At 35.9% G+C, this 14,518-nt stretch overlaps 1 protein-coding gene across 1 annotated transcript in view; it reads left to right on the forward strand.

The window, feature by feature from the left end:
• GRID2 (glutamate ionotropic receptor delta type subunit 2) overlaps window positions 1-14,518 on the forward strand; it is a 1,451,106-nt gene that overhangs the window by 731,702 nt on the left and 704,886 nt on the right. Inside the window, exon 4 of the mRNA XM_037162687.2 lies at window positions 2,893-3,098. Within this exon, the coding sequence (XP_037018582.2) occupies window positions 2,893-3,098 (206 nt within the window). The remainder of the gene's footprint in view (window positions 1-2,892; window positions 3,099-14,518) is intronic.

Raw genomic sequence — 14,518 nt, forward strand, 5'->3', positions numbered from 1 at the left:
CTGTCCAGGCAATTGCCTAAGGCCCCATCCCACAAAGTTCACGGGTGCCTTTTCTACAACAGGCGATGCTACTAAGACAGAGAATCAAAGCACCCTAATACACAGAAACAAATACAGGGAGGAAACAATAGAATATGGCCCAAATGAAAGAATGGAACAAAGCCCCAGAAAAAGAACTAAACAATGGAGAAAACCAACCTATCAGGTGCAGAGTTTATAACACTGTTGATCAAGATCCTCAAAGAGCTCAGTGAGTACAGCAACAACATAGAGGAAAAAAAGGTTATGGCAAGTGAAATAAAGAAAAATCTCCAGGAAACAAACAGTGAAGGGCCTCCCTGAAGCTGGGACTCAAATCAATGATTTGGAACATAAGGAAAAAATAAGCATTCAAACATTACAGAAAGAAGAAACAAGAATTCAAAAAAATGAGGATAGTATAAGAAGCCTCTGGAATATCACCAAACATATCAACATCTGAATCATAGGGATGCCAGAAGGAGAAGAGGAAGAGCAAGAAATTGGAAAACTTATTTGAAAAAATAATGAAAGAAAACTTTCTTAATTTGGTGAAGGAAATAGACATACCATGCAGGAAGCACAAAGAATCCCAAAAAACTGGACCCAAAGAGGACCCACGAAGGCACATCATAATTAAATTGATGTTACAGAAAATACCCCCGGCCTCTGGGGGGGTCTTCTGTTATTCTACATTCTTTTTGCCTGTTGCTAGTAGGAATTGTGGCTCTCAATGCCAGAGTTTGGTAAAAAGTATGGGAACTATTTAATTAAAAGTTATATAGGGTTAGAGTAATGGTAGAATATCTCCATTAAATCTCAAAGTCCCTTTAAAACACTCACTCACTCACTCACTCACTCACTGCTGCCTCTTTTTGCCAATCCAGGCCAGTCAGTAGGTACCATATTTCAGGAAAAGAAAATAGAAGTCCGTAGCTCACCTAGGCTCCCATTGGTAATCCAAAACTGCATCCTCATGGCAGACTGGGGAATCCTTCTGCATCCTTTGTAACTACCAGGCCAGGAGACAGAGCTTTACATAGCTGCTACATCTTGCTTTCTTGCTTTCTAGGCCCTGTGGTCAAAAGAGACCCCTCCCCACTCCCAAAGCTGTGTGGTTAAGCCCTAGCATTGCTGCCGCACTTGGTTTTAAATCCTGGCGTGAATCTTCTTCCATAACCCAATTTCTGACTCCTCCCACACTGAGTTATACCTGCTGGTAGTCTGGTTTCTTCTGCCTTTCTCAGCTAACATTGTTAGTAAGGGCAAGTGTGGGTCCTTGGCATGGAGTGAATCATCTCCAAGTTCTCACACAGGTGCTGAAACTGTGGGGAGCTGCCTCTCAGCTACATCACGGGTCCAAGTGATGCCCATCTCCCTGGCCCAAGCAGACTATGAAGCTAGCTTGATGTTATTGATATGTAAAATAACTCTCAATCCCTGTGCTGCTGCTTTTCCCAGATCCCAAGCTCGACTTGTGGAGGCCCCTGGGATATCTCAGGCTATGCTCTACTCTGAACTGCATTCCATACCCATTACAATGACAAAGGTTAAAAATAAAGAGATAATCTTTTTTCTAAGATTTTTTTATTTAGTTATCTTTAGAGGAGAAGGGAGAGAAATATCAACGTATGGTTGCCTCTCGTGCATCCCCTGCCGGGAACTGGCCTGCAACCCAGGCACATGCCTGACTGGGAATTGAACCTCAATTCTTTGGTTTGCAGGCCTGTGTTCAATAAAGAGAGAATCTTAAAAGCAGAAAGAGAAAAGCAGAGAGTTGCCTACAAAGGAGTTCCCCTAAGGCTATCAGCTGATTTCTCAAAAGAAACTGTAGGCTATAAGGGGCTGGAAAGAAGTATTCAAAGTGATAAAAAGCAAGGACCTAGAACCTAGATTGTGGTATCGAGCAAAGCTATTATTTAGAATGGGAGGGCAGATAAAGTGCTTCCCAGACAAGATAAAGCTACAGGAGTTCATCACCAAGCCATTGTTACATGAAATGTTAAAGGGGCTTATTTAAGAAAAAGAAGATCAACCCTGGCTGGTGTGATTTAGTGGATTAGTGCCAGTCTACAAACCAAAGGGTTTCTGATTTGATTCCCAGTCACAGCACATGCCAGGGTTGTGGGCCAAGTCCCCAGTAGGGGGCATTGGAGAGGCAACACAACATTGATGTTTCCCTTTCATTCTCTTTTCCTCTTCCTCTGTCTAGAAATAAATAAATAAAATCTAAAAAAATATATAAAAACTAGGAACATTAAAATAAATGGTAACAAATTCACAACTATCAAGAATTGAATCTAAAAACAAACAAACAAACAAACAAAACAAAACTAAGCAAACAACTAGAACAGGAGGAGAATCATAGATATGGAAATTATTTGGAGGGCTATCAGCTAGGAGGGGGATGGGGGAGATTGGGGAAAAAGAGGTAAGGATTAAGAAGGATAATTGGTAGGTACAAAAGAGACAGGGGGAGTTTAAGAATAGTATAGGAAATGGAGAAGCCAAAGAATTTATATACACGACACTTGGACATGAACTAAGTTAGTGGGGGTAATTGCTGGAATGAAGGAGGTACCTGATGGAGGGGGGGGAAAGTGGGAAAATTGTGACAACTGTAATAATATATAATCAATAAATTATATTTTTAAAAATAAGTAAAACAAAATATAAATAAAAATAATAATATCTAAATCTTTATGTAAGCATATTAAATCACACTAAACCTGAAACATATATCAGAGTTTTACCAGCTACTCAATTTGTAGTTTTAGACAGCCTACAATGTTGAATAATAAGCTATTGTGATATAAATGAAATAGCTCTTATCTCCCTTCTGTGCTCTAATTCATGGGATTTTGTTGCTCCTAGATATCCGTGGAATACAGGAGTTTTTGGACAAAGTGTCTCAGCAGGGGATGGATGTTGCACTTCAAAAGGTAGAAAACAACATCAATAAAATGATCACCACTCTCTTTGATACCATGAGAATAGAGGAATTGAATCGCTATCGAGACACTCTTAGGCGAGCCATCCTTGTTATGAATCCCGCCACAGCCAAATCCTTCATTACTGAGGTAAGGAAAATTGTCAAGGGGTGGGGTTAGAGTGTGAAGTTAAATGTGTTGGAATAGAGCCTGCACAGGTATTGAAAATTAAGAGCAGTGAGAGGGAATTAGGTACACAACTCTCATTAACACTAGTGGAGGTAGCAGCACCGTGAACTCCTGGCTCATCGCATGTACCCTGCACTGTCCACTTAATTGCTGAAAACGACTGAATGATTGCATTTATATGTGTACTCAGGATGATATTTAAAAAGCTTATAATGGTTTACAAGTGCTGTTGACCTGAATGATTCTAACAAGCTCAAGAATGAATTCAAAAGTGCAAAATTCTCTAGCTAATCCTTAAATATTTTTGCAGGTTAAAATTCTACTTCTGAGAAAAGATTTATTTGAATCAGGCTATTGCTGCCTGAACATGATTATTTTTACAAAAATGTATAGCAAATTTACTTCTGCTCCGTGAACTCTGTACCAAGACAAATGATTGAAACTCTCTGAAACTCTGCAAAGTGATGACCACTATACATTTTATGGTACTACGGCCTCAAAATTTTAATTGTATTTCTTTATGTGGCTAGAAGCTTCAAAACTTTGTCAAAATACAATTAAGACATTTTAATGATTTCTGTAACATCTCTGTGTTCTATAATGCTTGCTATTGCCTTGCAAAGTATTACTGTCAGGTCATTTTGTCTTACGGCTTAATAGTGATAGAACTGGTCATGACATTGCACACTTTCACATGGGTCTTATTATTAGTGTTTTAAATTTTGGTGGCTTTGAGTAATACTTTTTTCTCACTTCCATATTATGCTTTCTTTAGCTCCTAAAGTACTGCTCTAAGGCCTCCAAATTAAGAATGTGTTAGAAGTTCTGTAACACTCTATAATATAATTGGTGTCAAGGAACTGAAGCAGAATATAAATCACTAATAGAATAAAACTTTTGGGAAAATACCAATACTACCATTTTTGTTCTAATAGAGAACTTTGTTATGCAGTTTAAGAACAAATACAGAACTTCGATCCTTTTCTAGTTTAGGAAATTAAACAACCGGATTTTTCTACAATTGAAAGAATATTTTCTATATTACAGGAGTTGATTCTTTCCTTTAAGAAACACAAAATATACTAGAAGGCTGAACGGAAATGCACAAAGACATGCACTATAAATTGGAATCTTATAACTATTAATAAATCAGGTTGAAGCATCTGGGAAGGCTTCATTAAGAAGGCACCTTTGAACTGGCCTTCGTGTCCTAGGTAGGAATTCACAAAAAAGATGTGGCATATAACAGATAAATACAAGTTTATCTCAGCCTTTTTATGGGCATGTTGTTTTGGCAAATTAGTTAACATTTCTGAGTCTTGATTTTATCATCAGTAAAATGGGAATAATACATTGATTTCAACGTACTAAATTTGTAATGTAGATGAATGAAATATCCTGAGATATGCCTTAAAAAAGAGGGGGTGTAGAGACTTTTACCATGGCAAGGAGGCAAATATAGAGGTGAAGCAATATATGAGGAAGAGCTGGTCTGGAGATAAGGTGAAGAGGTCTATGTTGGACAGGTTGAGTATGTTATTTAATCCTTGGAGCTTTTATGCTCAAGTTAATAGATAGGCAGTAAGCAGTTGCATACATTATTCAAATACTGAAGAAAGCTGAGAGCCTAAACAGAAACATACAGTAAAGCACTACAATGTGTGAAGAAAGAATAGGTCAAGTAAGGGGAAGCACAATACGGAAGAACAAGCACAGGCAGGGAAATAAGATGTAGCAAAGGAAACCGGGAAAAACTTAAGCTTGTAGGGTAAAAGTAAGACAGATTTAAAAAACTACAAAAGTACAAAAGTTTTTACAAAAGCAAAGGGAAAAATAATAACAACTTGATATTGCTGACAAATCATCCAGTAAAATAAGGGTTGAAGCATATTAGATTGAAAAGCCCAGAAGTGTAGTCATTTAGCAATAACACATTTATCTGTGAATTAAAAGACAGATTTCTGTGTGGTGAATATGTGGTGAGAAGAAAAATAAAATGAATATTATGGTGAAAAGAAAAATAAGATGAATAGGCCAAAAAGTTGGAGTGAAAAGTGCTAGAAAGAGGTAGTATCACAGAAAAGTCTTAGATAAAAGATTTTTTGGCACAGAGATGCCTTTAAAACCTTGAACATGGGAGATATTTCTGAAGGTGAACTTACAAAGGATAAAGGAGTAAGGGCTATAAATGAAATTTCAGGGAAGCTCTACTAATTTTGCAAAGTGTAAAAAAATATACAGGCAAGGGACAAAAGATAGTCTCAAAGGTAGGGAGATAACCCACATAGTGGTATGTTATGCATCCTAAGTGTGTAGAAGAAAGGATAGCTATTAGAGTTAAACATTTTGGGATGGGACTTTTAAAAAGGTATTCATATTGAGGAACCAAAAATTTCTTAAGAATGGCAGAGACTAGAGAAAGATTGCAAAGGGTCATGGAGAGAATCAATGGAAGTTGGGTATGTTGACTACTCAAGGAATTTGGTGATGAAAGTAAAAATGAATGGATAATTTTTTTTAATGTTAATGGATATCAGAAACAGAAAAATCAGTTTTGTTTCTTGGGGGGGGGGAACTGAAGCTCTTTTACACAGGGTCTAAGAAAGCAACCAGTGACATTGAAGATCAGAGGATAATTGATGAGACCAGATCCCAGAGTATTAGCCCTCATGAAGCTCTTAGGGAAGGGCTGCCCATGGCCAGTAAAGAAATTGCTGTTTCAAGTAGATAAAAAAAAGTCCAGACTTTTTCAAAGGAATTTTATTTGGCCATCTTTATATTATTGATAATCAATTAACCAATATAATCTTGACTTGCATTGTGGCCATGGCCCCTTTCCCTAACTGGACTTTGATACTTGTAATAGTCTACTTGTATCATTGTTCTCGTACACATGAAATCAATGTGATTTTCCTGAGAGACCTCTCTCTTCCTCTACCCAGCCACCTTTTTTCTTCCTACTCAGTTGCCTTTCGCAATCCCTGATTTTATGTATTCAAACTGTGGATTTAATTTATTTCATGGACTCAAGCAGTGAAGTAGGAATGACAGAAAGAATGTGAACCCACCACCTTCCCCATGCTAAGCCAGCTGGCTACACTGTTCTCTGACATGTATAGCTATTCCTGTTTCTCAGTTAGCTGATCTCAGACCCCTCCCATTGCCTTCTAGAAGCATTTCTGCACTTAGGGAATAGGCTGACCTCGAGCACTAAAAGTAATTCATTTAAAGACCAAGTAGCATGGAATTCAAAAGGCAGGCATCATCAAAAGTCTGGAGACACAAAGAATAATTCCTGACTTAAAACATCACAGTCTAGTAGAGGAGACAGGCATATAGCGAAATAATGAAATGTGAAATAAAAATGCTGTAATACTAATGGGTAAATGGTACTCTAAAATCCCATAGAACTGACTAACTCAGCAGGGAACTTGGCCAGAGTCGGGATGTTTCAAAGAGAATTTGCCTCACCCAGAATTTTGCATAATGAGTAAGAATTCATTAGGCAGACAGTTTGGGCGGGGGAGGGAGAGGAAAAGAGAAAGAAAGAAACAGTTTAAAAACCAAATACAACTGAGGGTTTTATAACAAAAAAATGGGAGTTCCATGGCTCACCTCTTTTCACCTCAGTTATTCTTTTCAGAAAAATTACTTATTTTTAATTTTTAAAATTTAATTTGTATTCACTTTTTTTAAAGTTTTTTAAAATTATTTTTCAAATACAGTTTTCTGTCTATTTCTCCCATCCCAGCCCACCCCGCCCCGTGCTCCCCACCTCCCTCCCATTTCCACCCCCCTTAGTTATTGTCCCTGTGTCCTTTATACTTGTTCCTCTAAATCCCTCCCATTTTTCCCCTTAAATTCCCTCCTCTCTCCCCTCTGGTCACTCACTGTCCCCCTATTCTTTATTTCAGTGTCTTTTGTTTTTATTCTGCTTGCTTGTTTGTTTTGTTGTTTAGCTTCCTGTTAAAGGTGAGATCATATGGTATTTGTCTTTCAACACTTTTGAAATTACTCTATATATTCACATGGTTTCAATATAAAAGGTTCTTCTTTCTCAATTGCAATTTACATTCAATATTACTTTGTATTAGTTTCAGGTGTACAACAAGGTGTTTGGACAATCAAACGCTTTACAAAGTGATCCCTCTAATGCTTTAAATACCCACGTGGCACCATCCATAGTCATTACAATATTATTGACTGTATTCTCTATGCTGTACTTTGCATCCCTATGATTATGTTTCATGAATATTTAAAAAATTAAAGGTTCTAAAGGATAACCTCCTGCCAGTATTCCTCAAGCACCTGATTTTCCTATCAGGAGTTAAATAATGTGTCTTGTATGGTATCCCCATGTACACATACACACACATGCATAAACACACACACAGCCTTTACTCTTTCTTACACAAATAGTGATGTATGAGGTACAAGCTCTGTGCCTGGATTTTTGTTACTTAGTAACATCTAGAAGCATATTTCATTGATATATAGGAAATGTTCTTTATCATTTTGATAGCTATATAGTATTTCGTTAATAGATGGAATTGCTCTTAGCTCTTGCATTTTTGTCCTATTTTTACTTATTCTGATCAATATTATTAGTTGACTTATTATTTTATCTCCCACTGAATTCCTTTCTGATATGATAAAAATGAAGATTTAGTTCATTTGCTTCACCAATACTCACAACTCCTCTCAATGTAACATGATTTTAAATAATTTTAAATAACACAGCTGCACCTTCACACCTGTGCTGTCTACTATAGAGAGGACAGTGTCCACAACAGCTGTCACTCCTCTACCTGGCGACTTCCACAGTCCACAGTTTTGCTTGCATACTGAGAATGTTAGAGCATATGTTTTCTAATCTGTAGGCATAAAAGTTGGAATTCCATAAATGTGTTTGTTTTAAACACTATAAATGTTTTTTTCTGCCCCGTGAAGTATTGATATGATTTAGGGTTTTTCCTTACTCAGTTTTAGGGTTTTTGTTTGAGTTATAACTTTTGTTACTTTTTTTCATTTTATTTTTGTTGGCTTCTGGAATTCTAAGTTGATATATTTAATAATAAATCCCCTGAATCTCTGTTTCCTGCTCCGAGCCTCCCCTTCCAGAGGCCTGTCTCCCCTGCCCTACTTCTGGCCCTTCCTTCATCACTCATCTGGATCAGATGTGTTAATTCCTGGATTTCACGTCTTCTAGTTTCTTATTTTGCTGGAGGATATCCACAAGTTACTTCTTAAGAAAAAGTATGTAAAGGTAGAATTTATGATTTCTTTATTTTTTTCAATGAAATATATTTATTCTACCTTAATCATTCATGAATAAATTGTCTAATTATAAACCCCTAGGCTAAAAGTCATTTGCCTCAGAACATTGACACAGCATTATTTTATTCTAGTCTGGCGCCTAGTTGGCTGCTAAGAAATTCAATGGATGTCTGATCCTTATTTATTTGAAGGTAGTTTGTTATTTGTATCTTGGAACCTTTTAGGGACCTTAATGTTTTAAAATTTCACGACAGTGCATCTAACTGGGTTATTTTTTTAACCATCCATTCTACTAGATGCTTGATAAAGCCTTTTCTTTTTTATTTTAACTTCTAAAATGTTTTCTTTAAGTTCTCAAAAGTTACTAGTTAGGATTTTTAAGTTCTAGTGTTTTCTCAAATTATCTGTCTTTTATAAGGTATTTTTCCTTGTTTTATCTTCATCTTTTCCATATTGCAGTTGTTCTCATGTTTAAGGATGAATCAATAATAAGTTTATTAAAAGTTGTGCATATGAAAACAGGTTGTTAGTTTGTCCACTGAAAAGCTTGCCTTTAGATTGACCAAATGGGACATTGTCAACTAATTGGAGGTAATATTAGATTTTGTATGTGTGTTTACATAAGATCTTTGCTCTAGGATAATAATGCCAACATTAGTTGCCTCATTTTTCCCAAGAAGTCCACTTGAGTCTTCAGAAAACAGTTTGACTTGTAGGTATGTGTGTTTAAGGATGAATGTCAGCTCTCAGGGATGTTATTCAGGAGACTGTGTGAGAAAATCAGCATACACTTAAGCAGAGTTGATCCTCCTTATTTACTGATTCTACATTTGCAGATTCACCTACTCATTAAAATTTATTTGTAACTGCAAAAGTAATACTAGAGACACCTTTTTGGTCCTTCACTAAAATGCACTGTGAAAAATTTTGAGTTACCAATTCCCCGTATTCCCAGCTCAGGTAAAGCAAATCCATGCTCTGCATTCTAGTTTCAACTTTTATTTTGTAAATGTGTCCTTTTTCGTCCTTTTTATATTTTTGTGCCTTTTCTTGGTGATTTCACTGTTTAAAATGGACTCCAAATGTAGTGCTGAAGTGCCATCCACCTTCCTAGGCAGAAGCAGGCTGCGATGCTTCTTACTGAAAAAGTCCTTGTGTTAGATAAGATACATTCTGGCTTGAGTTATAGCACCACTGGCCATGAGTTCAACAATAATGGCTCGAGATGCTATTATTTGAATGTTTTATGTCCCCCCCAAATTTGTGTTGAAATCCTTTGCCTAATGTGATGGTGTCAAAAGGTGGGGCCTTTGTGAGTGCCTAAATCATGAGGGTGGAGCCTTCGTAAACAGGATTAGTGCTGTTCTAAAGGCTGAAGAGACTTCTCAGAGATCCCTAGCCCCTCCCCTTCCACCAGGGAGAAATACAATGAGAAGTGCAACCAGGGAAGGACTATGCTGACACCTTCATTTTGGACTTCTAGCCACCGGAATTGTGATAAATAATCTTTTGCTGAGTTAAACTACCCAATTTGTAGTATTTTATTGTAGCAAGGCTTGTAGGGGTCAAACCCTATATTTTCCCTAGGAGTATGGTTCAGTATTTACTAATTCAGTACGCGTGAGAAATTTATAGAACATAACTACTACAAGTAAAAAGAACCGACAAATCGACAGCACTCCCCAACTTTTCAGGGCTCCCTCTTACTTCTGCCCTCCATTTGACTTGGTATTTGCAAGTATCAAAATTTCTGGGACTTGCTGGATGAGAGGGCTGTCTGCTCTGCCCCTTATGATGGTATCTAGTCTATGTCTCTTCCTACCATCTTTATATCACTGCTTCATCTGTTTTTCTTTCTTCTTTTTAAGATTTTATTTATTTATTTTTAGACAGGGGGGGAGTGAGGGAGAAAGAGAGGAAGAGAAACATCAGTGAGATTTGTGTGGTTGCCTCTCTTGTGCCCCCTACTGGGGACCTGGCCTGCAACCCAGGCATGTGCCCTGACAGGGAATGGAACCTAGAACCGGTGATCCTTTGGTTCACAGGCCGGCACTCAATCCACTGAGCCACACCAGCCAGGGCTGTTTTTCTTTTTTCAGTAATTTATTTTAAGACACTTTTCTTATGGCCTTTTTCCCTTTTTCCTTAGGGTTGTTGGTTTATATACCTATCCAATCCTTTACATTTTGATGGGGTTTGGGGTTGCTTCCTTTAACTTCCTTGAGTTGAAAGTTCCAGAATCATCTTTCAGATTTTTGGAAATGAAAACTAAACAAACATAAAGTACTTTTCAAGAACCATTGCTACAATTTTTACGAAATATATTGATTTATGTCATTTTAGATTTGGAAAGTACAGCATGTAACATTTTGTCCAAATTCCAAATTTACATTTATAAAAACTAAAAGCCTCTCTAGGTCTAATCAATCAATATTGGTCTCTCACTTCCTGCAGCATTGCTCAACTCCTTTGCAGGTAATGCTGATAGTGGATGGTAAGGGACACACACAGTTTGAAACTGGTAAAGTAAGTAGTCAGAAGGTCAAAGGGGATACATCATTGCTGGATCCTAAGAGATGTACTTGTAGAATGACTTACCTTAGATTATATGATGGATAGAGAGGCAAGTGAAGATAGAAAGAAACTGATGGATTGGGATAATAGGAAAGGTAGAGGAACTAATGGTCACAAGAAAGATAGACAGTCAGGCACCTAAGAGAGGAAGAGGTAGAGGGAGAAAATCTGGTTTAAAAAAAAGGTGGGGTAATAGTGGAACTCCGACCTTTACTGCTTCCTATACATTACAGGGTGTCATGGAAAGTTGTTGAAATATTCAAGGGATATACTAATTTAAAAGTAAAAAGTTCAAGTTTTAAAAAATTGCTCATTTAGCATTGTCATTTAATTTCTAAGGAAGAAAATGAGCACATCGATTCTGTTTGTATCTTATTTCTGTCCCTGGAGCAGTTATGTGGCGTTGAATTCATTTTTCTCCCTTGGAAGTCTTAGAAATTTAATACATTACATATTTAGAGTTAATGTTCCACCTCTCATTCAAAGCTTTAAGAAAATGCTGCAGTTTTTTTTTTTTTCAGCTGAGTAAATCAACCAGCTAACACAGGGTATGTATAAGTGTCCTTAAAATGAATACGGTGGAACAGGAGTACTCATGTGCTGATTTAAATATATAGTGGGATGATAATTTGAAAAACAATGTTTTTATATAGAGAAAATATTATATTGAATGCTATGTAAGTTATACCATTTCCAGAGGTTACAAATATCACTTATAAGTTGGTCATAGCTTTTGGTTTTCAGGTTTGAAATAAGAAAATCAACTATTTAAAAACAGGAGGTTTTATTACTTACATGGTAATGAATATCATTTTGTATTTGTATTTTTTCAAGTTTTCAGAAAGGAACCCTACTGTTACATGAAAGGCTTTTATTCTGCCACAAGAAAAGGGTATTAGTTCTTATTCCTTAAACATACTGGATGAGATCATTTTTATTCCATTGTAGTATATCCTAGAGAACTTCAGTCTTGTCAAACAACAAAAAGGCAAAGTTACTTACTTCGAATATATCAGCAGCTTGATGGAAATGAGCCTTCAGGAAGGTTAGGAAACAACTGAAAAAATCTTGCCTCACTGGATAAACAAAGTTTCTTCATCATCAAAGGAATACCCTAAACGTTCAAATCACTGTGATAGTTATTTAATAGTTGTTGAAATAACTCAGCTGTTACCAACAAAGTTATTTGGAGACATTATGCAATGTACAGTTTTTAATATGAGGCCAGCATAATGCTATTTTTAAAGGAAACATATGACAGTATTTTTTCCCACAATGCACCCATTGCATGAGGGTCTCTCTAATAATACTGTGATTGTACATGACTGCTATGCATTTTCAAAGTAAACGTTTTATTGAAATATAATATACATAAGAATAATGCATTTGTTACTTGTACAATCCAACTAATTTCCATACAACCAGCAGTCAGATCAAGAAACAGAACATAACTAGTTCTCCCAGATTCCACTGCTGTGCTCCACCCAGTTATAACTACTCAGAGAGCCGCCATCGTGACTGCTCAAACAATAAACCAGTTGTGATTGATTTTATACTGTTGGTAAATAAAATTTGTGTGCACTGTTTTGCCTGTTCCCTTTTGCTCAGCATTATGTTTATTAGGTTTATTCATGTTCAAATATGTAGGGAAAGTTAATTCATTTTAATTGCTCCAAAGTATTTCTTTGCATGATAAGCCACAGTTTCTATAACTTATGTTGATGATTTCTTTTTCTAGTTTTGCCCATTACAAATAGTGGATCTATGCACACCTCTTTGTGTATGTACGGATTTTATTTGAGTCTATACTTAGAAATGGAATTGCTAGCTCAAGAGGCAAGCAGGTGTGTCATTTATTAATGTGAGCTAACAGCTAGTTTTCCAAAGTATTTATGCCAATTTGGACTCCTATTAGTAGCAACAGGCAACACTTCAATTTTCCAGTAACTCACCAATACTTATTTTCTACCTTCATTTTATTTATAATGGTGAGTATATATCAAATTCATATTTTGTTTTCAGCTTGTATTTTCTTGATATACTGTTTTTGTTTATTTGTTGATTTTTTAATTTATTTTCTTTTATGAAGTGCTTATTCAAGTCATTTTTATTTATTTTTCTCATGGTTTGTATGAGTTCTATATTTATTAATGATAAGAGTCTATTGCCAAATGAATATATTTTAAATACCTTCTCCCATTGCTTGTTGTTTATAAATGGTGATTTTGATTATCATGAATTCCTATTTATAAAGTAGTCCAGGTTATTAATTTGCTGTTATTATAGTTAGCATTTTTTTTGTTTTCCTATTTTAAAGAAAGTCTCTTATTCCAAGATCATGAGATATACTCTATATTTTTCTCTAGGAATTTTCTCTTATTTACATTTAAATCTGAAATACATCTGAAAGTGATTCTTTTGTATGGTAGGTGTTAGATGAAGAGATATATTTATTTTTCACATAGTATCTGCTACTTCTTTCAACAAAGGATCAGTGTTTCTTAAATGAAAAAGAATCTTAAATGTTTCCAGCACCAGTGAATAAAATGGGTGTTAGTAGATTGGGAAGTATGGGGCCATTATTTCTGCAGGGCATCTTGTGTCTTATTGTATTTTTTTCTCTCTAACATAAAGCATGTGATTTTGGAGAGAATGAAAGACTATACTGATGATTTCACTACAATAAAAATATTTCTATGATCCTGTGATAACAAAAATTAACAGTGCTGGATTCTATAATAAAAGTTGCAACTCTTTTCAAAGGCCCAATAATCATGGGTCATCAAGTAGTAGCTAGTAGCCAGTCGCTCAAAAATTTATCGGATGTATATGGACATGGTTTTTACAATAGCATGGAATTCTATGAGAAAAAATAATTTTAATTTAACTAGACTTGGAAAAAACCCTCTAACAGACAAATAGTCATTCCTGACTCGATTGAAGTTTTCTTGTGTCACAGTTACCTATTATTACTGAACTGCTTCCAAATCTTAGCTTTTTATCTATTTTAATATTCTATTAAATTGAATGGCAGTTTTGTACTAGCCAACATATACTTTTGGGTTCTTTTGCAAATGAGGAAGTTTTCAATTTATTTCACTTTCCACTTCATCAAAATAATAATGGCAGCTCTTGCCTCTAGTAATGAGGCCTGACGGAACATCAGACTTAAATTTTCTGATGGGAGCTCTCTGTAACTCTCAGAAGGTGGGTACCCAGCAGAGAACTAGGTGCCTATGAATCCAGTTTCATTGAGTCCAAATTTCCAAATAAGACAGATTCGACTCACCTCCTCCTCCAACAACTGATCTGGGATACTGATATTGTTGGATAGTTTACTTCTAACTAATTCTACTAGCCCAAAGTTAATTTAACAGTTTTTGCCTTTGCAGCATCTTATTTGCTAGGTTTTCTTTTCTGTGAGCTTTTTGAATGGATTCAACATTTTCTTTCTATTCTATTTATTGAAGCAAAGTTGAACAAGAAAATCCCCAAACATAGTGAGGATTATACTCTTACTTGAAATATAA

Source organism: Artibeus jamaicensis, unplaced genomic scaffold, assembly GCF_021234435.1.
Source record: "Artibeus jamaicensis isolate MK-2021 breed Jamaican fruit bat unplaced genomic scaffold, CSHL_Jam_final contig_452, whole genome shotgun sequence".
NCBI lineage: Eukaryota > Metazoa > Chordata > Mammalia > Chiroptera > Phyllostomidae > Artibeus > Artibeus jamaicensis.